General features: G+C 45.8%; 1 protein-coding gene across 12 annotated transcripts in view; it reads right to left on the reverse strand.

Annotated features, from left to right (window-relative positions):
- Positions 1 to 24,042, reverse strand: part of NFIB (nuclear factor I B) — a 326,941-nt gene that overhangs the window by 128,543 nt on the left and 174,356 nt on the right. For 11 of the 12 annotated variants that reach the window (XM_061630103.1, XM_061630123.1, XM_061630095.1 and 8 more), the window contains exon 3: positions 17,285 to 17,338. The exons of the other annotated variant lie outside the window; for it this stretch is intronic. In XM_061630103.1, coding sequence (XP_061486087.1) covers positions 17,285 to 17,338 — 54 coding nt within the window. The remainder of the gene's footprint in view (positions 1 to 17,284; positions 17,339 to 24,042) is intronic. 12 annotated transcript variants of the gene reach the window in all.

The following is a 24,042-nucleotide window of genomic DNA, read 5'->3' on the forward strand; positions in this document are numbered from 1 at the left end:
TGACTCCACTGGCTCCCAATTTGTTTCCGAGCCCAATTCAAAGTGCTGGTTTTGACCTTTAAAGCCCTAAATGGTCTTGGACCAGTTTACTTAAGGGACCGCTTACGTCCATATGTTCCTAGCCTGCATCTAATATCATCTATCTCCGGTCTTCTCTGCATGCCTGGAATGAAAGAAGTTAGATTGACAGGCACGTGTGAGAGAGCCTTTTCAATTGTGGCTCCCAGACTTTGGAATTCCTTGCCCCAAGAAGCCCGTTTTGCTCCCTCCCTGATGGCCTTCTGGAAACTTGTCAAAACTATTTTGTTCCGGAGAGCCTTTGGTTGGGACTGACAGTGTCAGCCTGACACTGTTTTAAGCTTTTTATTCTTCATTTTTAAATCTTAAGTTCTTTTAGTCTCACTTTTTTATAGATGCATGCACATATATGTATGGATATGCATAACTGAATTTTATGTATGCATGTGCATAATGCATTTTATGTATTTTAATAGTATTTTATGCATTTTAATCTACTGTAATGTTTTGTGTTTTTATTGTGCATTTTATTATGTATGTATTTGTTTTTATTGTAGCCGCCCTGAGTACCCTATTGTAGGGTAGAAGGGCGGGATAGAAATATTTTAAATAAATAAATAAATACTTGAGGATGCGATGGAGGCAGAGAAGTGGGCCTTCTACACCACCATCACCACCACACAGTAGGCACGGTTGTGATGTTTTACTGGTCCCCGATCAGCCTCACAGCACGTCTTTTGCCACTTACGCTCCAGCCTGTTTCATTGTCCTTAGCTCACTGGTGTACCAAGGTGCAGACCGGGCTCCACAATGCCAGAGAGGGTGCTCGGGGGCAACCGTGTGAAGAGCCCGGCACACATCAGTGTTCCACAGTGTGACAAGGGCTTCAACAGGGTCACCTGCTCTATCTACTGGAAACTCCTCCAGGGCATTCAGAAACCCAGTGGATTCCATTAGGCCCCGGGGGCAGACCATCTTGATCTGTCCACCACCCTTACAGAGAAGGATCACAGCCATAAGTCTAAACTTCACCAGGAAGTGATCTGACCATGACAATGGGGTGACATCCACCCCCGCTAACTCCAGACCACCCCTTCCTCCATCTGGAGCAAAAAACAAGTCAAGGGTGTGTCTGGCTCTATGCGTTGGGCCAGTGACACCTTGAGACCACCCCATGGTCATCATGGAGGCCATGAAGTCCTGAGCCGGAACACTAGAGGCAGCCTCAGCATGGACATTGAAGTCACCCAGCACTAACATTCTGGGTTCCTCCAACATCACAGCCAAGATGACCTCCGCCAGCTCAGTCAGAGAAGCTGCCGGGCAGCAGGGTGGACAGTACAGAAGCAGCAACCCTCGTTTACTGTCTCCTTGGTCCAACACCAGGTGCAGGCCCTCACAGCCAGCTCCAAGACAGAGTGGTTTCCTGGTGACAGAGATGGAAGTTCTGTAGACCACAGCAACTCCTCCCCCCCGTACATGTAGCCTGTGCTGGTGTTGCACCGAGTATCCAGGTGGGCAAAGCTGGGTCAGATCAACTCCTCCCAGCTCACCCACCCAGGTCTCAGTAATGCACACCAAATCGGCACCTTCATCCACAATCAAATCATGGATGAGAGTGGTCTTATTGTGTACTGATCTGCCATTAAACAACAACACACACAGGCCAGGGGACACAGCAGATGAGCAAAGCAGAACCCATCCATGAAAGGAGCAGCAGCAAGAAACAAGGCTCAGATAGCCTTGCCCTTGTCTTCTACAGTAATTCACCACATGCCCATGGCTATATTTCCCTCTACCCATGATCACTGAGATTGGGGTGGCATCACCCATGTTCCTCAGTACTAAGACTCCTCCTAAACAGCTGATATGGACCCAACACAAGCCCACCAACAAAGCCTGCCGGAGCCTATTGTCCCAGAAGGCCTCTGCGACAATTGGGAACAGTCATACCCATTCAAACCTTTTCACACAGGGCCCATCTACTTCCCCTGACCAATAAAAAGGCTTTGAAATTAATAAAAACAAATTTGACACAGTTTTCTAGGATGAATAATGAGAGAAATATAATTTTCTAGGTTAGATTCTCTGTAGAAAAAGTAGTAACACAAGAAAGAAGCAAAGTAAGAACACCAACAAACATTCAAAAATGTAATTCTCCATCTTTGGAGATGCAGTCCTGACTGCAGGTGTTGCCACCACTCACCATATGCTCAGAGTCACATGTTACCAAATTCTTCCAAGCTACACAGCAAGTGGATTGGACTGTGAAAGACCAAGCCAAATTGTGGTTGCATTTTGACAAATTTGTAGGGCAGTAGAATATCTCAGAGAGGAGGTCAGGTCTCCTGCTCCCATGGTGCATTCACTATAGCTGCCCAATTTCCCTGATTTTTAAAGTTTGATAGAAATATCTGTTGGCTATAGGTACGTTCTTAAACCACTAAGTTTTTTTGCCTATTAGTGAATTTTGTACAAGAATAATGAACATTGGCAATAAATGGAATATGAAGAAGGACCTTTTCCTCCTCAAGTACTGCCTCTACAATTTTCACCAAACCCCAGCTTTTGCTTTATGTAGTATAATAGCAGTTAACCAGTGTGGGAATTACTCTATCTTCCCACAGTGTGACATCACTTCATCAGATGAAGACATGATTGGTATATCATTCACTCCAGAATATGATTAGAATATCTTCCTCCACTACAGAATGTGGGACCTATGCTGAATTGTGGTGTCCTGAAAATAATATCTATTAATTGACAACCTGGTAACCTGGAATGAAAGACATTCCTTTCTTTAAGGAAGGGAGAATCAAGTATCAAAAGATTAAAATAAATTAATAGGATACAAAAGAAGTGGAAAGGGTTTTGGAAGAACAGAATAGAAGAAATTATAGTTTAAAACAGAGTGGATTCAGTAAACCAAACAATTAGTGGAACACATACATTAATATGAAATAATTCCTGAAGGACATGACATATTCTTGGGGACTATCCTTGAACAGTACACTGAAAGTTCAACTGGAAGAAAATGCAGTAGCTAGATTACAGATAATCTGAAAATAACATATTTTGCTCATTTAGAAACAGCTGCACTTGCTCCCTAGTCTGTTTCCAGGCACAATTCAAGGTGGTGATTCTTATCTTTTAAAGCCCTAAATGGCTTGGAACCAAAGTACCTTTCCCTGCAATTAATCTGCTTGAGTTCAGCTCTGGAGGACCTTCCCTGAGTCCTACTACCTTCTAAAGTATGGTGGGTAGTGATGAGAGAAAGGGTCTTCTCTGTTGTGGTAGTGCCTTGGTTATGAAATACTCAGAAAGACTCACCTGGCACCAGCTCTGATATCTTTTCAGTGCCAGCTGAAGACCTTTCAATATGCCTGGGTCTTTTAATGTAGTATTTTTTTTTGAAATCTGTTATGATGAACTTTGATTTGTTTTTATAAAATCATGCTGGCACTGGCAATGTTAAATTATTAACTGTTATTTTTATCTGTTATACTTTTAGATTGTCTCCAGACTGAACAGCAGCTAATAACTTTTTGTAATGAATCTATCCGTGCTTTTTTGGTAAAAAATGAGCTGCCGATATTCATACCTTGACAAAAGTTCTGTGGGTGCCGGCAAAAAATGGCTGCCATGGGGAGCAAAAAAAGAGATGCCAGTAGTTCATGCCAGTGAGTACTACTACCAAAAAAAAAGTCCTGTATATATGAAGAGAATTAGAGAAAAAACTTACCTAGGCAAAATGTACACTTTCCCTGTATAGTCAAAGAAAACTATTTAGAGAAAAGAGTTGCTTTCCATTACCAGCCAAGTTTGGCCAAAAAAAAAGTACAGCCATCTAAAATATCAGACTGTTATTTGGTTTAAACGTGTACTTTAAAATGTTCTTGAACATCTACTATTGTCCTTAAAATAAGCTATTGGAATACTAATTCTAATGGTGGCACAACTAGTTTTTACAGATTGGATACAATGAAGTTACAAAAACTAACATCAAGGAGGAGCCTAAAATAACAAAACTGGTATACTATTTGTATTGCACATTCTTCACTGTCCCACTTCATTTCCTCTTCCAAGACAGTTTTATCAAGAAGTCCTCAGCAGTGATACAGCAGTGTATCAAATATATGGGCAAAGCTGAAAACACTGGCTGAGACACATCGTGCCTGGGTGGGTGAGCTGGGAGGAGTTGATCTGACCCAGCTTTGCCCACCTGGATACTCAATGCAACAGCAGCACAGGCTACAGGGACAGGGGGAAGGAGTTGCTGTGGTCTACAGAACTTCCATCTCTGTCACCAGGAAACCACTCTGTCTTGGAGCTGGCTGTGAGGGCCTGCACCTGGTGTTGGGCCAAGGAGACAGTAAACTAGAGTTACTGCTGGTGTACCGTCCACCCTGCTGCCCGGCAGCTTCTCTGACTGAGCTGGCTGAGGCCATCTTGGCTGTGGTATTGGAGAGCCCAGAATGATAGTCTTCGGTGATTTCAATTGTCCACACTGAGGCTGCCTCTAGTGTTCCGGCTTGGGACTTCATGGCCTCCATGACAATCATAGCGTTGTCTCAAGGTGTCATCGGCCTGACACACAAAACAGAACACACCCTTGACTTGGTTTTTGCTCCAGATGGAAGAAGGGGGTGGTGTGCAGATGGGGAGACCATTTCCTAGTGAAGTTTAGACTTATGGCAGGGGTGGTGGACAGATTAAGATGGTCTGCCCCCAGAGACTAATGGAATCCACTGGATTCCTGAATGCCCTAGGATAGTTCCCAGTAGATAGAGCAGGTGACCCTGTTGAAGCCCTTGTCACACTGTGGAACAGTGAGGTATGTTGGGCTCTTGACACGGTTGCTGCCGAGCACCCTCTCCGGCATTGTGGAACCTGGTTTGCACCTTGATACACCAGTGAATTAAGGGCAATGAAACAGGCTAGACAACGGCTAGAGCGGTGGTGGCAAAAGAAGTGTTGTGAGGCTGATCGGGCACGAGTAAAACATTATAACCGTGCCTACTGTGTGGTGGTGAGGGGAGCAAAGAAGGCCCACTTCTCTGCCTCCATCGCATCCTCAAGTAACTGTCCGGTGGAGTTTTTCTGTATTGTTAGGAGTCTGTTGACATCAACTCCAGAAAATGGAGTTTCAGACCCTTTGGAGGCTCACTGTGAATTGTTTGCTAGGCACTTTGAGGGTAAAGTTGCTCACCTCCATAGCAGTCTTGATGCCCCATCCACATCTACTGTGGTCCCCAATGAGGTGTCCAGTGCAACGTCTGCTGCAACTTCTTGGGAACAGTTTCAGTTGATGCGGCCTGATTACGTAGACAAGCTGCGTGCGATGATGGAGCCAGCAACATCTTCTCTCGACCCTTATCCTTCTTGGCTTATTAAAGCTTGCCGAGGGGGGTTGACCAAGTGGATCCAGGATGTGGTCAATGCATCATTGCAGGGGGGAGTGGTTCCAGCTGCCCAGAAAGAGGCAGTGATCTGACCACTCCTGAAAAAGCCTACCCTGGACCCATTGGTCTGTGATAATTACCAACCACTTGCAAATACCCCCTTTTTAGGGAAAGTGATTGAGAGGGTTGTGGCGCAGCAATTGTAAGTACCCTTAAATGAAACAGATTATCTTGACCCATTCCAGTCTGGGTTCAGGGGTCTTTATGGAGTAAATTGGCCTTGGTCGCCCTGATGGATGACCTTTATTGGGAGAAGGACAGGGAGAGTGCGACCCTGTTACTCATACTTGATCTCTCAGCGGCTTTTGATACCATTGATCATGGTATCCTTCTGGGCCAACTTGGTAGATGGGTAGCAGAGGCACTGTTTTAGTGTGGTTCTGATCCTATCTCCAAGGTCGTTTTCAGAGAATAGCATTGGGTGATTGTTTTTTGCCCCCCTGGCAGTTGTTACCCCACAGCACCCCACAGCACATCTTGTTCCCCATGCTGTTTAACATCTCTGTGAAGCCCCTGGGAGTGGTCATCAGGAGATTTGGGGTGAGATGTCAGCAGTATGCTGATGATACCCAGCTCTATTTCTCTATAACATCTGAATCAGGGGAGGTTGTGCAAGCCGTGGACTGCTGCCTGGACTCAGTGGTGGGCTGGATGAGGGCCAATAAACTGAGTCTGAATCCTAGCAAGACGGAGGCACTGTGGGTTGATGGTTCTCGAGTTCAGATAATTGGTCAGTTGTCCGATTTGGATGGGGTTGTACTCCCTTTGAAAGAGCAGGTCTGTAGTCTGGGGGTGCTCCTGGATCCATCTTTGTCACTAGTGGCCCAGGTGACCTCCGTGGCTAGGAATGCCTTTTACCAGCTTCGGCTGGTAAGACAGCTGCGGCCATTTGTGGACTGGCATAGCCTGACCACTGTTGTCCACGCACTAGTAACCTCTAGTCTCTATTACTGTAATGTGCTCTATGTGGGGCTGCCCTTGGGGTTGGTCTGGAAGCTGCAGCTGGTACAAACTTCGGTAGCGAGACTGCTCACTGGGGCAGGGTATCGCCAACATGTCACCCTGCTGCTGAAAGAATTGTATTGGCTGCCCATTTACTACCAGGCCAAGTTCAAGGTTCTAGTTTTGTTGTACAAAACCCTATACAGCTTGGGACCAGGATACCTGAAAGACTGTCTTATCCCTTATATACCCAGTTGATCACTGTGCTTTGCAGGTGAGGGCCTCCTGCAGATACCATCTTATCAGAAGGTCCGTTCTGCACAACATAGAAATCGGACCTTTAGTGTGGTGGCACCTACCCCGTGGATCTTCTCCCCTTAAATATTAGACCAGCGCCATCTCTGTCATGTTTTCAGCGCCTATTGAAGACTTCCTCTTTCAGCTAGCCTTTTAAGTTGAGAACTTATCCCAGTCTGCGTTTGTGCTGGAATTGCTTTTTAATATGTTTTTAAACCTTTTTTAAAAAAACAATACAGTAAGGCCCCACTCATACGTCGGGTTACATTCCGGACCCCCGCTGCAAAGCAGAACTCATTGAATAGAATGGCTCTCAATGCCTGAAAATGGGCCATTGGCCTCACCTGAAGGGTGGTTTTCCCAGGTATCCTGCCATCACGTGGGTAATGATAGTGCCATCTAGTGTCCGAAGGCAAGAATGTACTGGAGTTAAGATCTGTAATGAGCGAGCCCCTCCTATTCCAGTTTCATTCACGACGAGTCCAGCGTGAGACATCTTTGAGAGAAAAGCAACAGCCAACAGGCCTGCCAGCAAGGAAAATACAAAGCTGGCCTCGTAGGGCAAACATTTCTAACAAACATGGAAATCCTGACTTAACTCTATTGCCTAAATGATAAACTTGAATGATATACTGTAGTAGGTGACATCCACATTCAAAAATCCTCCAAATGGGAGGGCCGTGATGGCATGATACCTGGGAAAACCACCCTTCAGGTGAGGCCAATGGCCCGTTTTTCCCAGGTAGCATGCTATCACGTGGGATGTACCAAAGCAGCCCCAAAAAGGGAGGGACCACCCATGTTCACTCAGTGCTTACTCATGAGAAAGGACCTGTTGCAGAACTCGCCTCCCAAAGGAAGCCTCAGCAGAAGCATAGCAGCCCATCTTACAATGTTTGATAAAGGAGTCTGGAGTAGACCATACCGCTGCTCTACAGATGTCTGCAAGAGGTGTGTTGGTTGCAAAAGAGGCCATAGTGGCAGCTGACCTGGTGGAATGCGCTGTTATTTTACTAGGCACTGGCAACTTTAGTGACTCATATGCCAGGGCAATGCAGGTGCGCAACCAACAAGACAGGGTAGATTGAGAGACCTTTTTCCCCAGAGTCCTTGGGTGAAAGGATACAAATAGTGACTCCGTCCATCTTATGTCCTGAGTCCGAGAGACGTATATCTTGACGGCTGTTCTGACATCAAGCGAGTTCCAGGCCTTCTCCATTGGATGAGCGGGCTTAGGACAAAATGAAGGAAGAACAATGTTCTGGTTACAGTGGAAAGTTGAGCTGACCTTGGGACAAAAGGATGGATCTGGACGCAACACAACTGAGTCCTTGTGGAAAATGCAGAGATGAGGCACCAATGACAATGCTCCCAGTTCGGAGACTCTTCTCGCTGGGGTGATTGCCACCAGGAACAGGACCTTTAAGGATAACAGTCATAGAGGCACTGACCCAAGAGGTTCAAGCTGAAGAGCTTGCAGGACCTTAGGTAGGCTCCAGGAAGGGAAATGATGGCACACCACCAGAGAGAGGAGGGCAGCTCCCTTCAAAAAGCATCTGATGAGCAGATGCAAACCCACAGAAACGTCAGAGGGGGTGGCGGACCAGATTGATGAGATCGTGGAGGCATGACGATACAAGATGTTAGCTTTGAGTCCCATTTTCAGGCCCCTATTAAGGAACTGCAGAATTTGTTGTACCGTAGCTTGAGAAGGTCGGCAACCTTGCCCTGCACACCATTTAGAGAAGGCGAGCCACGTACAATTCATCGATGGCCTTCTAGACGCCATAATGGTATCAACAACCCCCTGAGATAGGCCTGAGTTAATCAGCTGCCTCCGTTCAAACGCTAAGCCGTCAGACTCAGCCATTCGGGGTCTGGATGCCAGATCGGTCCCTGAGACAGTAGGTCTGGCCTGACTGGCAGCCTCCAAGGCTCTGTTACTGACAGCGCGATCAGGTCTGAGAACCACGGGCAGCGAGGCCAGTATGGGGCCAGCAGAACCAATTGCACCCTTTCGTGTCTCAGCTTTCTCAATGTCTTGCCCAGGAGAGGAATCAAGGGGAAAGCGTACAGGAGACCGTCCAGCCAAGGTGTCGCCAGTAGATCCACTGACTCCGCAGTCTGTTCCAGATATCTCAAGAAGTACCGGGGCAGCTGCCAATTGTGACTCAAGGTGAAGAGGTCCACTGAGAAGGTGCCGAACTGGTGCTGGAGGAGGTCAAACATCACTAGGCGAAGTTTCCACTCTCCCAGAACCACCTACTGCCTACTGAGCCAGTCCCACTGAGATGTTCTGCCCACAGAGACATCAGATGAGTTTCGGCACAGTCGAAGATCCAGGTTGCTTCCACCTGGAGAGCTTGTGATCAGGTTCCCCCTTGTCTGTTCAAATGCGATTTTACATAGGTGTTCTCTCTCTGGATCAGGACGTGTTTCAACTGGAAGATTGGCCGGAAGTGTCGAAGAGTCAGATGGACCGCACGCAATTCCAGCCAGTTGATACTCTGACATTGTTCCAGACTGGACCACTGACCCTGGACAAAGCGGGAGTTGCAGTGGGGGCCCCAGCCAGTTAGGCTGGCATCTGTCGTGATTACAGTCCTGTCCGGTTCTCAGAATGGAGTTCCCCTGCTGAGGTTTTTGAGGTTGTGCCCACCATCGGAAAGATGTTCGAAGGGGGGAATCCAGGCGAATGTCGCGATGATTGGAATTGGCAATGTCCGCCTGGAAAGGTAATAGGGCCCACTGGAGAGGCTGAGTATGGTGTTGTGTCCACGGGACGATGTGAATGGTGGACACGAACGTTCCCAGCACCTTTGCCAGAAACATCACATGCGCCTTTGAGCATTGTAGCAGGCGCCTTGCCATGTCTCTGATGGTTGCGACGCGTTCTGGTGATAGGAAGACCATGGCATGTACTGTGTCCAGTATCGCCCCGAGATGCTATAGTTGCTGAGTCAGGTGTAGCTGACTCTTGTTGACATTGACCACCCAACCGTGGGTCCTGAGAACCTCTAGGGTGCAAAGAACCTAGTCGCGTGTATGGTCCCTGGAGTCTGCCCAAAGCAATAATCGTCCAAGTAGGGGTAAATATGGATCCCCTGTAGGCGGGGGTGGGCCACCAGGGTGACCATCACCTTGGTGAACACTCTTGGTGCCAACGCAAGCCTGAAGAGTATAGCACTATATTGAAAACAATGGCGGCCAAAGGAGAACCTCAGGAACTGTCTGTGGGCAGGGCAGATTGGTATGTGGAGGTATATGTCCTTTAGGTCAATGGAAGCCAAGAAGTCTCCCTGCTGTAGAACCTCTATAATTGAGGCAAGGGACTCCATTTTGAACCGTCGATACATCACAAAGCGGTTGACAAACTTGAGGTCCAAAACCACCCTCCACGACAGATCGCGCTTGGGAACTGCAAACAGAATGGAGTAAACACCCTGCGATCTCTCTTCTGGTGGGACTGGTTCTACTACCACTATGTTTAGGAGATGTTGGATTGCTTCCTGCATGATCCTCTGCCGTTCCTGGGTTTTGGGAACACGGTAGGGAAAGAATCTTTCTGGGGGGGTCAGCCAAAACTCTATGCTGTAACCTTGAGATAAAAGATCTCTGATCCAGGAAACATGGGTTAGCTCCAACCAGAGACCTGTGTAGTGCAGAAGCCTGCCTCCTATAGGAATGGCGTCAGAATTGCTGATGCTGTCATGCTTCCCGTCCATAGGAAGAAGTGGAAGGGCTTTGACGTCCCTGGTACTGAGCCTTGCCCTGGAACAGCTGTTTGTGCCAGGTTCCCTTGGAGGTGTGCTACTCGAAAGGGCTGAAAAGTTCGGTATGGAGCAAACCTCCGAAATGGCCTGCGGTCGTCTTTTTTGGAAGTGGCTAAAGCAGGCTTTCTGTTGTCTTTAGGATCTACCAAGACTGCTTTAAGGGCTTCTTCGCCAAACAGGAATGCTCTCGAGTATGGGGCTGTGGATAAATTGACTCTAGCTGTGGTATCCAAGTCCCAGTGACAAAGCCAGAGAGTTCGCCGTGCCACTACTTCTGCAGCCAGTGCTCGTGCTCCTTGTTGCAACGCATCCAAAGTAGCGTCAGCTACGAATGACGCCACTTTTTGTAGCTTGATCAGACCCCTTCTGAGTTTGGACGGATCCAGATTTGGGTCTTCCAAGAGCTTGTCCAGCCACATCATCAAGGCTCTTGAAAAGATGGAGGCTGCTACAGAGGCTTGAATGGAATAGGTGGTGGCTTCGTGGTTCTTTCACAGGGCAAAGTCCAACCGCTGATCTGATGGGTCCTTAAGCTGTGAGTCTCATTCTTTCGGGAGGAGAGACCTGAACACCAAGTTAGAGATTAGCTGATCTACTCCTGAGATCATGAACTCAGGAGGTAAAATGTAATGTCTTTTGGCCATGGCAGAAAAGCGACGTGGGTGCATCGGCCGAGCCCATTCCTCTTTGGCCAGCTTGTCAATGGGATCTGGAACCAGAATGAAGTGATCCGCCGATCTGGGAGATTTGAGGACCCTGACCCCCTTCGTGGGAGGGGCGAGAGATTGGGTTGGTACAAATTGGAGTCCCAGTGTGTCCAAAACTCTTCGGCACAGCGGAAGATAGTCAGCTGAGTCAAAGAGACGATAGGAAGAGTCCTCCTCCAATTCTGAATCTTCACTCCAAACATCGTCTTCGGCCTGAGGAAAGGCCGAAGGGTCCTCCGATCCGGCGTCATCACCTCCAACTCTGCCTCTGGCAACATCAAAAGGATCTGGAGAAGGAGGTGGCACAGCATCATTGCAAACATGATGACTCATAGCGCTGGGTTGCCACTGAGGTACTTGCTGCTGGGAAACTGCCTGTAATTGAGAAAAGAACCCCAGTATATCCTTCATCTGGGAAAGAAACTCGGGGGTCAGTTGCAGGCCAAGGAGATGATCAGGTACAGCCTCCTGAGGCTCTGAGGACAGGGCTTGCCCTTCTTGGGTCAAGTGAGGATGAACTGATTGATGAGATATTGTCGCCATCGACTGAGATGGGCAGTCCAAAGTTGGTTGGCTAGGGAACCCCCTGAACTCGTCACCTGACTACTCAGTAGGTGAGTGAAAAAGAGCTGATGATGCCTGCTGATGAGTGTCCTCTACATCAGGAACTGAAACATATCAAGCTCGCTAGGAGGCACTATGTGTAGGGACTTGTTTAGTTTTGGCGACAGCCTTGGAGTGGAGCTTGGAATTATTTATTTATTTATTTAGTTGGGTTTGTATACCGCCCTTAGCAAAATAGCTCTCAGGGCGGTTGACAACATGAGATAAAATACATAGATCATAACAATAAATCACTAAACATACACAATACAAAAGAAGAAAAGTACAATGAAACAAAATAGGAGATAATTAGGATTAGTGTAACACGATTCAAACGATACGATTAAAATGATTAAAAATGATTAAAATGCCTGGGAGCATAAAAAGGTCTTTACCTGGCGCCAAAAAGATAATAATGTAGGCGCCAGGCGGACCTCTTCGGGGAGGCTATTCCACAACTCGGGGGCCACCACAGAGAAGGCCCTAGAACTAGTAGCCACCCTCCGGGCCTCACAATGAGTTGGAACCCGGAGGAGGGCCTTCGATGTCGAACGTAGTGAACGGGTAGGTTCATAGCGGGAGAGGCGTTCCATCAGGTATTGCGGTCCCACGCCATGTAAGGCTTTATAAGTCATAACCAGCACCTTGAATCTCACCCGGAAGCAAATAGGTAGCCAGTGCAGGCGAGCCAGAACAGGAGTTATGTGCGACAACCGACTGGTCCCCGTCAATAGTCTGGCTGCCGCATTCTGCACTAGCTGCAGCTTCCGAACTGTCTTCAAGGGCAGCCCTATGTAGAGCGCATTACAGTAATCCAATCTTGAAGTTACCAGGGCATGGACAACTGAGGCAAGGTCATCGCCATCCAGATAGGGGCGTAGTTGGGCTACCAAGCGAAGATGGTAAAATGCATTCCGTGCCACCGAGGCCACTTGAGCCTCAAGAGACAAAGAAGGGTTGAAAAGAACCCCCAAACTACGAACCTGTTCCTTCAGGGGGAGTGTAACCCCATCCAGGACAGGGTGCACATCCACCATCGGGGAAGGCATTCACCAACAGTGTCTCAGTCTTGTCTGGATTAAGCCTCAGTTTATTAGCTCTCATCCAGTCCATTATCGCGGTCAGACAACGGTTCAGCACATCAACAGACTCACCTGAAGAAGATGAAAAGGAGAAATAGAGCTGCGTGTCATCAGCATACTGATGGCAACGCACTCCAAAACTCCTGATGACCGCACCCAGAGGTTGCATGTAGATGTTGAAAAGCATGGGGGACAAAACCGACCCCTGAGGGACTCCACAATGGAGAGTCCAGGCTGTTGAGTTATGTTCCCCAAGCACTACCTTCTGGTGACGATCCGCGAAGTAGGAGCGGAACCACTGCCAAGCAGTACCCCCAACTCCCATCTCCGCAAGTCTCCCCAGAAGGATACCATGGTCGATGGTATCAAATGCCGCTGAGAGATCAAGGAGAACCAACAGAGTCACACTCCCCCTGTCCCTCTCCCGACAGAGGTCATCATACAGGGCGACCAAGGCTGTTTCAGTGCCAAAACCGGGTCTAAAACCGGATTGAAACGGATCCAGATAATCGGTTTCATCCAAGAGCACCTGGAGCTGGCTGGCCACCACCCGCTCCAAGACCTTGCCCAAAAAGGGGACATTCGCCACCGGTCTATAGTTGTTCAAGTTATCTGGGTCCAGGGAAGGTTTCTTTAAAAGAGGTCTCACTATAGCCTCCTTGAGACTACTAGGGACTACTCCCTCTCTCAAGGAGGCATTAACCACTTCCCTGGCCCAGCCGGTGGTTCCAGCCCTACTCGCTTTCACTAGCCAAGATGGGCAAGGATCCAGAACAGACATGGTTGCCCAAAGTTTATTTATTTATTTTTATTTATTTATTATTTGATTTATTTATTTATTTATTTATTTTGTTTCATTTTTAAACCGCCCATAGCGAGTAGCTCTCTGGGCGGTGAACAAAGCAGGATTAAAATACAATATACAATAAAATCAGTGACGAACAACAGCAAATTAAACAAAAACATTAAATAGAACATATTGACATTAAAATTGAACATTATAATAACATTAAAATAACATTAAAATGCCTGGGAGTATAGCCAGGTCTTAACCTGGCGCCTAAAAGAAAGTACCGTAGGCGCCAGGTGTATCTCCTCAGGTAGGCTGTTCCATAGTTCGGGGGCCACCACAGAAAAAGCCCTAGATCTAATAACAATCCTCCGGGCATCCTGGTGAGTTGGTACCCGGAGGAGGGCCTTGGATACTGAACGAAGTGAACGGGTAGGTTCATAGCGGGAGAGGCGTTCCACAAGGTACTGCGGTCCCACACCGTGTAAGGCTTTATAGGTCAAAACCAGCACCTTGAATCTGGCTCAGAAACAAATAGGCAGCCAGTGCAAACGGGCCAGGACAGGTGTTATATGCGCGGACCAGTGGGTCCCTGTCAACAACCTGGCTGCCGCGTTTTGCACTAGCTGAAGTTTCCGAACGGTCTTCAAGGGCAGCCCTACGTAGAGCGCATTACAGTAGTCCAATCTAGAGGTTACCAGAGCGTGAACAACTGAGGCGAAATCGTCACTGTCCAGATAGGGGCGTAGTTGGGCTACTAAACGAAGATGGTAAAACGCATTCTGAGCCACCGAGGCCACTTGAGCCTCAAGCGACAAGGAAGGGTCGAAAAGGACCCCCAGACTACGAACCTGTTCCTTCAAGGGGGAGTGTAACCCCATCCAGGACAGGATAAACATCCACCATCTGAGCGGGGAAGGCATTCACCAACAATGTCTCAGTCTTGTCTGGATTAAGCCTCAGTTTATTAGCTCTCATCCAGTCCATTATCGCGGTCAGACAACGGTTCAGCACATCAACAGCCTCACCTGAAGAAGGTGAAAAGGAGAAGCAGAGCTGCGTGTCATCAGCATACTGATGGCAACGCACTCCAAAACTCCTGATGACCGCACCCAGAGGTTGCATGTAGATGTTGAAAAGCATGGGGGACAAAACCGACCCCTGAGGGACTCCACAATGGAGAGTCCAGGCTGTTGAGTTATGTTCCCCAAGCACTACCTTCTGGTGACGATCCGCGAAGTAGGAGCGGAACCACTGCCAAGCAGTACCCCCAACTCCCATCTCCGCAAGTCTCCCCAGAAGGATACCATGGTCGATGGTATCAAATGCCGCTGAGAGATCAAGGAGAACCAACAGAGTCACACTCCCCCTGTCCCTCTCCCGACAGAGGTCATCATACAGGGCGACCAAGGCTGTTTCAGTGCCAAAACCGGGTCTAAAACCGGATTGAAACGGGTCCAGATAATTGGTTTCATCCAAGAGCACCTGGAGCTGGCTGGCCACCACCCGCTCCAAGACCTTGCCCAAAAAGGGGACATTCGCCACCGGTCTATAGTTGTTCAAGTTATCTGGGTCCAGGGAAGGTTTCTTTAAAAGAGGTCTCACTATAGCCTCCTTGAGACTACTAGGGACTACTCCCTCTCTCAAGGAGGCATTAACCACTTCCGTGGCCCAGCCGGTGGTTCCAGCCCTACTCGCTTTCACTAGCCAAGATGGGCAAGGATCCAGAACAGACGTGGTTGCCCGAACCATTCCAAGCACCTTGTCCACTTCCTCGAGCTGCACCAACTTGCGCTTTGAATCCTTGTGATGCGTCTGAAGCTTGCAATGCTGGTTATCATCTGTCTCGGGTCGCTGATCTGCCATTATAACACGCAGCAATGCAGATGGATAGGAGCCCCATTCACGTGCTGGTAGATGCAGTAGTCAAGATGCAATCTGAGGAGGCCAGGCTTAGATGTGCCTCCATGGAGAGACAGAGAGGCACAATACTGCTCCTGTGCACTATATAAGACAATGGATTGCAGTACACGCCCACAGGTAGAGGGGAGTGCGGTACTGGTCCTGTGCACTAGCTGAGGAAATATATCTGTGCACTGTTTGAGACAATGGATCTCAGTACACGCCCATAGGTGGGGGGGTGCGGTACTGGTCCTATGCACTAGCTGAGGAAATGTATCTCAGTACACACCCAATGGGGGGGTGCGGTACTGCTGCTGTGCATTATAGCAGGTAAAGGAGTGGTAGTACATGCCCACAGAGAGGGGGGTGCGGTACTATCCCCAGTACTGTAGATTCAGTAGCCTCTATACCCTGAGTAGAAATAAATTCTCTAGAAAGATCCTATTACTAACTGTTAATTCAATCACATAAAAGGGGCGGGAAATTCAAATTTAAAAAATGGTGAGAAAGTTAACATGGAGAGGACATAAACAAAAATGGTGGTCACGGATCTCACTGCCACCCAGGTGCACAAACAGCTGGGGGGTGGCGAGACAGGCATCACCACTAAGCAGCTGCCCGCAAGCCCCCCAGGGCTAATAGCCAGGGAGAGATGGAAACCGGAGGCCTCCCGTGCAAGCCGCTGTAGAAACAGTGGCAAAGAGGAAGGTGCAGGAGCGCAACAAGCAACATCTGATGGTGCAGGGGAGCAGCGCTTTGGAAGCGGGATGGCCGAGAAGCAGCCAGCAGCTGAGGCAGCGAATGGCCGCAGGGACGAGCCGTGGCAGCAGCCAGCGGGCAATGGGAGCCGCACACTGGTGTCTGAAGCAGAGGCAGCGCTGAAAAAGCAGGTTGTGAGGCAGACGTCACAAGAGCGGCGGGTGCCACGGGGCTGGGAACAAAGGCAGGAGAGCCAGACGCGATAGCACTGGGCTCTTCCCTGGCTAAGGGAGGAGGGAAATGCTGCCGCTGAAGGCAGGGGCAAGAGGACCCTCAGTGCAGTCCATGGTACTAAAAATTAAAAGGGGGAACAGGGAGAGGAAGGAGGGGGAAGTCAAGCATCATCCCACCGAGGCAGGTAGAGGGAGAGACCCCAGGACAAAAGGCCCCAATGGGCTGGGAGCCAGCAGAAGCCCCACCACACTCACTCACACACACACTATACAAACACACACATTGACAGCACTAAATTCTGCTCTAGCCTTACACTACTGGAGAGATCAACAGCCTCAGACAAAGGCAAGAATGAAACTGGAGTGGGAGCGGCTTGCTCACCACAGATCTTGACTTCAGTACATTCTTGCCTTTGGACGCTAGATGATACTATGACTACCCACGTGATGGCATGCTACCTGGGGAAAACAATATATTTAATTATTATGGCAAACATAAAATGCAGACCTTAAGACACTTTTTTCAAAAATAACACAATTTGGAATCCAACTTCCTACTGAAGCCTATCCTGCTCGTAGCAGAAACTTTTCCTGTAATTAACAGAATCTTGACTGAGGCCACAAGAACTAATGAAATTGCTGCTTGTCCTAATCACAGTTGTACTTGCTGGAATAAAATAGGTTGCTGACCAATTACACACTCTTTAACTATTAACAGTATGATACTTGTTGTCAAACAATGTTCAATTGCAAAATGGCCTAAAAGTCATTTTTACCTGGTGGATTCTTGGCAGGATCATTGTGGCTTGGACTTCCTGATTGTCCAGAATCTACAAAGAAATTGAAGAAACGTATCAGCAATTTGCTATTGATTTGCTCAAGTTCTTTGAAGAAATATGTTCTGTAAGATTTAGTTTGAAGAGCTCATGCTCTGTCTTTCCACAAAGAGTATTATGTTGGCATGCTCTGTGATAACTTTGAATCATAGCCACATACACCTATTACAAATTTTCATAAAACACCTATACAAAAAACAACAACCCCAGCAACATTGTTGAATAGAAAAAGAAAAGAAGCTATAGCATTTGAGAAAGTTTTGAACTGTAGTCTAATCCTAAAGTTTTTAAGGCTACAATCCTAAATGTGCTAATGAATTTTAGTTCAATCCTTGATGTGCTAATTTAGTTCATTAAACTAAATGAAGCTAACTTTCTGAGTAGACATAAATAGCGTTGTGCTATAAGCAACCAAATACTGAGATGAGAAGCTTTATTACATTTATATCCCACCTTCTCTTTCTTTTTTTAAATATTTTTTTATCCTCACAACAACCCTGTGAGGTAAGTGAAGTTGAGAGACAGTGATTTACCTAGTGAACTTCATGGCTGAGCAGAGATTTAAACCTGGGTCTTCCCAGTTCTTGTCTAGCTATATCACAGTGGCCCAGTTCATACCTCACATTAAGCCACAGTTAAACTATAGTTTAATGTGAATAAGCACTGTGCTGGTACACATTGCTGCAAAGTCCTCATAGCACTTCTCACCCATTCCTCCTGCACTGTGGGTGAAACAAGACAGAGTTAGCCTTGTTGCATCATTCAAACCCTGTCTTGTGGATTGTTTCCTTCAAACAAAGCACAAGCAGTAAACCAAGAACAAACCCTGACTACCAGTCATAGCTTCTTTGGAGGAAACAAATCACGGCCAGATTCAGATGACATGACAGGCCAGACTCTGGCTTGTTTGTTTACAATGCAGCAGGAGCAAAAAAGGAGCACCACAGGAGCTGCATACTGCTAGTTTAAAACAAACTATGGTTTAATATGAACTATGATTTAATGTAATGTGATTTAATGTAAACAAGTCACTAATTGGAGGTTTCCCTAGAAATGAAAAGAGCAACTATGGAGAGCATATTTTTGTCAGGATCATGGCAGGATGAGAAATAATTAAACTTTGCCTTCCCACTTGGTGGTTACAGTGTTGGACTACGACCTGGGAGACCAGGGTTCGAATCCCCACACATCCATGAAGCTCACTGGGTGACCTTGGGCCTGTCACTGCCTCTCAGCATCAGAGGAAGGCAATGGTAAACCCCCTCTGAATACCACTTACCATGAAAACCCTATTCATAGGGTCACCATAAGTCAGAATCAACTTGAAGGCAGTCCATTTCCATTTTCCCACCCCAAGGCTGCCCAGTCTTCCCATACACAGATATTTTAATTCCAAATTAACTGTACATCTAGTTTACACATATCTAGAGCAGTCAGAAGCTTCGGGCCAAATACATCCCCATGAAGGTACTTGCAGCACCCCAACAGCCATCTAAGTGGCAATAGGGATTGGGGCAAAGGGACCTGTTGGCAGTCCACTTTGAGAGAAGGGCAGGACCATCTCTCAAAGTTAGCCTCCAATGAGTTGCTGACTGGTATCTAGCAATGGCCATGCTGACATGCTCAAATTAAAATTTAAGTAGCTTTTTCTGTTTAAAGGAAGCAGAGAATGAAGTATAATAAATTCACGACAGGACTTAAATGCAATTTTCAGGCATTAAGATGATTGTGCTCACACCATACTAAATAATAATAATAATAAATGTCAATGGAACCCCTTCTACTACATTAATTTTTAAAAATCAACAAACCAAAGGCTTTTCTCTTAATTTTATATTTTCTTTAAAGTATGAACTAAATATAAGTATGACACTATAATCTAAGCTACATTCACAAAAATATTTAATTAAACTATTATTTTCAAGTAGTGAGTGATTTAGATGGAAACTGACCATATTTGGTGACCCCATTTGTTGCTCATCTGTCTCAGGTTAAGAAACTCACCCCCCTCCCCACAAATTCCATTACCTAGCATGAAATGTTAAAACTATGATTTAGCATCCTAAAAAAAACCCTATCTTGGACAATTTAAAATTTTAATTGCTTTCTTGGGTATTCATCATGTTTACTATGAACATTCTTCTGTAAAAATTGAGTTTTTAAAGAAGCAACAAAATAATTAAGGAATATCTTTTTTCTTTTCACCTTCATATGCTAATATACACACAGCACTGCCTAACAATGTATTCACTTTCCCTCTTGAATTCTGAACTATTTAAGATTTTAAAACATATGTAGACCCCGCTGAATCAGGTTGTGTAAGATATGTTTCTAGTTTGTGTGTTGCCTTGAGTGCAGTTATTACAGAAAATTAAGAAATTTTATAAATTAAACCAATAACTGAAACTCTAAAGATAATTACAAAAATCAGGCAAGCCATTTCAAATAAAAAGGAAAGTTAAATGTAACTTACTCCCCATAAATGAATAGAGAACTGCAATCTTAGTTTTCTGAAATAATGCTGTTATGGAATTATATGATTCAAAGCAAAACCATGAGTTTTAAAATTGCCGTCAAAAACTACATTAGGGCAGATGTTAGAGCCTTCACAACAATCCCATGAATAATAATAATTTATCCTACAGAGTGCCACCACCAGTTTCATATTTATAATAATGCCTTTCAGTTCAAGTAGTTCTGAATGTGGGAGTTCCTGACCCTGCCAGTTAGAACCTGTTTGGTTGTGAGGGGAACAAGGAATGAGTAGACACACATTAGAGACTCCATCTCCACCTGGTTAGAATCCAGGTGTGAAAAAATCACCAAAGGAAGCCCTATATGTGCCTGATTTACAAAGCTTATCAGCCTCATCACTAACTTGCAGCTGCCACTAATCTATCTGCATGTTTCTGAAACATTTCAGGAGAACTCTCTCCAAGGTTTATGGGAATCAAAATATAAGACATGCAACATCACCTACATTTCCATCATTCTCTCTTTTATTTTTATTTATTTTTATTTATTTGTTGAATTTCTATACCGCCCGACTAGCATAGCTCTCTGGGCGGTGTACAACAGAGGAATATATATATACACAATAAAATCCAATAATTCGATGCAAGGAACATGTATGTAGGCATCCACAAATCTAAAATCAGTTAAACATATTTAAAAGACTAAAGGGGCATTCTTCTATACATACAGGCTATCCCATTCCCAACTTGATTTCTTTAGAAACTATATGATATACTAATATAAATTACAATGGAACTAGAAATTGGAGAAGCCCAAAATCGCTTAATGCTGATAACAAATTCTGATAATACTGATAACATATGTTCTGAGTGAAAATTATTTACTACTTTAAAAATAATCTCTCATCTGTGCTTTAAAAAAATCAAGAGATTTATGTGAAGGAAAAAGTAGCAACGGGTTACTATCCCAGAAAAAAACCTTATAATATTCTGCACTGTAAGATATTCTGCACAAATGATATTAAACAACCAATTAACTATTCTTGCATAACAAAGTGCTTTGTTTCTTTATTGATTGTTGAAGCAATAAAAAGATTTTGAGTATGAAATACATAAGATGGGGGAGTCACTTCAGACCTTAATTCAGGAACAATGGATGTTCATGATTATTTCTATTGCATTAAATTCCACGTTATCTTGCTTAGATGTTAAAATGCTATCTACTTTTTCTGCATGTAAAAATGACTACATATGTAAGCTGAACCCAAATATTTTACATTTAATATCAATTCTGTATAACAGACATTTCAACTGGCATGGGAATTTAGCAGGTTTTCATATTGTTATGAGCATGGGGGTTGGAATGGATGATCCCTGTGGGTCCCCTTTCCAGCCTCTGATTTGGAATCCTGTGACTTGGAATGAGGAACTCGCTCTGCTGGTCAGATTTATTTTATTTATTTTATTTTATTTTATTTTATTTTATTTTATTAAGCTTATATACCACCCGACTAGCAAACAGCTCTCTGAGCGGTGAACATAAAAACATATACAATAATAAAATTACAGGATCTAATACAACAAGTATATAAAAGTACACCATCTAAAATAAAATTACAACATTTACTCAAATTAACTTAGATTAAAATGCCCCAGAGAAGAGAAAGGTTTTAACCTGGCGCCGAAAGGATAATAGTGTCGGCGCCAGGCATACCTCCTCGGGGAGACTATTCCACAAAAGAGATGAGTCTCTTTTGTTAAGCTAATAGAGTGGCCAGGTAGTTAATGGGCCTATTAGGTGCCCAGCAACTGATGAATAAGCCAGGAAGATCCTGTTGTCATTGAAACTCTTCAGGAGACCTCCCCCCCCATCCTGGAGCCTAGGAGAGGTTTGTGTTTTTAGTTGTGTCTAGAGAAAGGCTGGTGACTGGAGGCAGGCAGAGAGGCTGGCTCTCTGCATCATGGCTATTGGATGCCTCCTGCAACCCAGATGGAAAAGCTGGATATTGGACTGCTGATGCCTTGAACCCCTCCATCTTAAGCTCAGATTGGAATGTGTGTAAATAAATAAACCATATTTCATAAAGACACCGCAGTCTCTGCTGACCTTCTTCCCAAAGGAAACCAAACCCCGGATGAGCGCAGGGACCCCTGAGATCTCACCGCTTGGAGATTGGGGAGGCACGCAACAATATGTTAGTTCACCATGGTCTGTCAAAAGTCTGAATTTATTAGCCAAATTATTCTTGAATCAGGATACAATTCAAAGGGTGCCACGCTTTTGCCTTCTTGGCTTAAGCTACACATGACTGTAGCCCAGTCTGCTTAAACCTGGGTCTGCCTCAATCATGCATCATCATTTGTGGAGGAGCTCTGTTCCAGTTTAGAAAACCAAAAGGATAACAGATGAGGGAAGCAGAGCCTGTTCCTTCGTTTGGCTTACCTCTCCATCCCATTGCAGACACTGTTCTCCAGCTGGGTTCACTTTCAATGCTAAAGAAAAAGCTGAAGGTAGAGTGGTATGCGGGGGGGAGTCCTACCCCACTTACTTGCACACCTCTTTTGCTCTCAGAATCAGACTCAACCCCTACTTTATACATGATTGGGACAGATTCAGTTTTAAATGAATGCATTTGCTGCCAAAGTTTCACCATTTTTGGAAAAAGGTGAGAAGAAATAGGCAAATCTTACAATTATGTTTCAGAGCAGAAGTAATATCCTCTGCTTTACTTCTGACCCAAGACGACAAAGGAAAAGGGAACCTCATCATTTTTATCCAGTAGCACAAGTCTGCACTTCCAGAAGTTAGTCTATTAAGCAATGTTCAATTCCATTTCAAACACTGACAAGCATTTTAGTAATACCATACAAATGTATGTCGGAAAGTAATGAAGCCCCACTTACCTGCGCAGCATGGATAAGTGGGGCATAGTTGCGAGGAGGGAGCGATGCTGCCGCGGCCATCTTCGTTAAGGGCAACGTCGTGTGTCGCAGCGTTATGTGTGTGTGACCTGCGGCAGGGAGGGGAGGGGCCATGGGCCTATTTAAGGCCAGGCCGCCCCTCCTACCTCCTCTTTCAACGAGCGACGAGAGGACGATGAGGGACATAGCAGAGAAAGCTGCAGGACAGTCGGCGTTGGTTGGGCCTATTAGGCCTAATTCATTACCCCCAGAGGGGGTTTTGGGAGTCCCAACAGCTGTGGGTGGTAGAGTTGCGGCGTGGCTGCGACTGGGGCAGGCCTCATAAAGGGGCCTGACCAGTGGGCCTCGTAGTGGGGCCTAGCAGCGGCACGTCCGATACCCCCCCCACCTAGCAGTTGTGGAGGGGTTGATTGAGGCTTTTTATTGAGCAGTGCCACGTTAGTGCTGCTGCTGGTTAAAAGAAAGACACAGGAAGTTTAAAAATAAATGAGACTATACTGGATATACAAACAAAATTAAATATAGTCATGCTAATACACTGGTTAAAGACAGACTCATGCACATAAAGGGAAATTAAAAATAAATCAAAATAAAAGGGACGAACAAAAGAAATTGTGTCTAATCCTTCTAGTTTAAGTTCCCTCTGAGCACTCTCCCCCCAACAGGTTCAGCTTAGCCCCCCCTGATGATATACACAGGTTGGTTCTTTATTATATTATTACAGGGTGGATGCATGATGTGATGGCAGAGCCCTTTTGTGAGGCTTATGACTTCTTGCTAGGCCCAGACATAGGGGGAGGATTGCCCACCCCCACAGGTTATCCAGCTTAGCCCCCCATGATGATATACACAGGTTGGTTCTTTATTATATTATTATAGGGTGGATGCATGATTAGGGTTGCCATATTGCCCGGTTAGCTGGGTTTTGCCCGGATTCTATGCATGCCACACGGCCCCCGGCTAGCCCCTTAGGTGGCCCGGATTCTCAGCTTTAATTTAAAAAAAAAAAAAGTTTCTAGGTGGTCCGGTTCTCGAGATATGCATAAAAACGTCAGCAGCCCCCCCGACTGTTAAATCTTTCTTTAAACAGTACTGTATGCACTTCCTAGCTTTAACCCCGCCCGTTCAGGATTGCAGCCAATCAGGGATTGTGTTTCAGTTTCATTGATTTGAGGCAGTTGTGATGTTCCTATATTAATGTATATATGGTAAGTGTTGTTGTTTTAGAAGATACATGGTAAGTGGAGTGAAAGAGGAGGGGGAGTGAATGGGCAGTAGAATGCGAGATGATTGGCTGAGTGT

The sequence above is a fragment of the Rhineura floridana genome, chromosome 1, assembly GCF_030035675.1.
Source record: "Rhineura floridana isolate rRhiFlo1 chromosome 1, rRhiFlo1.hap2, whole genome shotgun sequence".
NCBI lineage: Eukaryota > Metazoa > Chordata > Lepidosauria > Squamata > Rhineuridae > Rhineura > Rhineura floridana.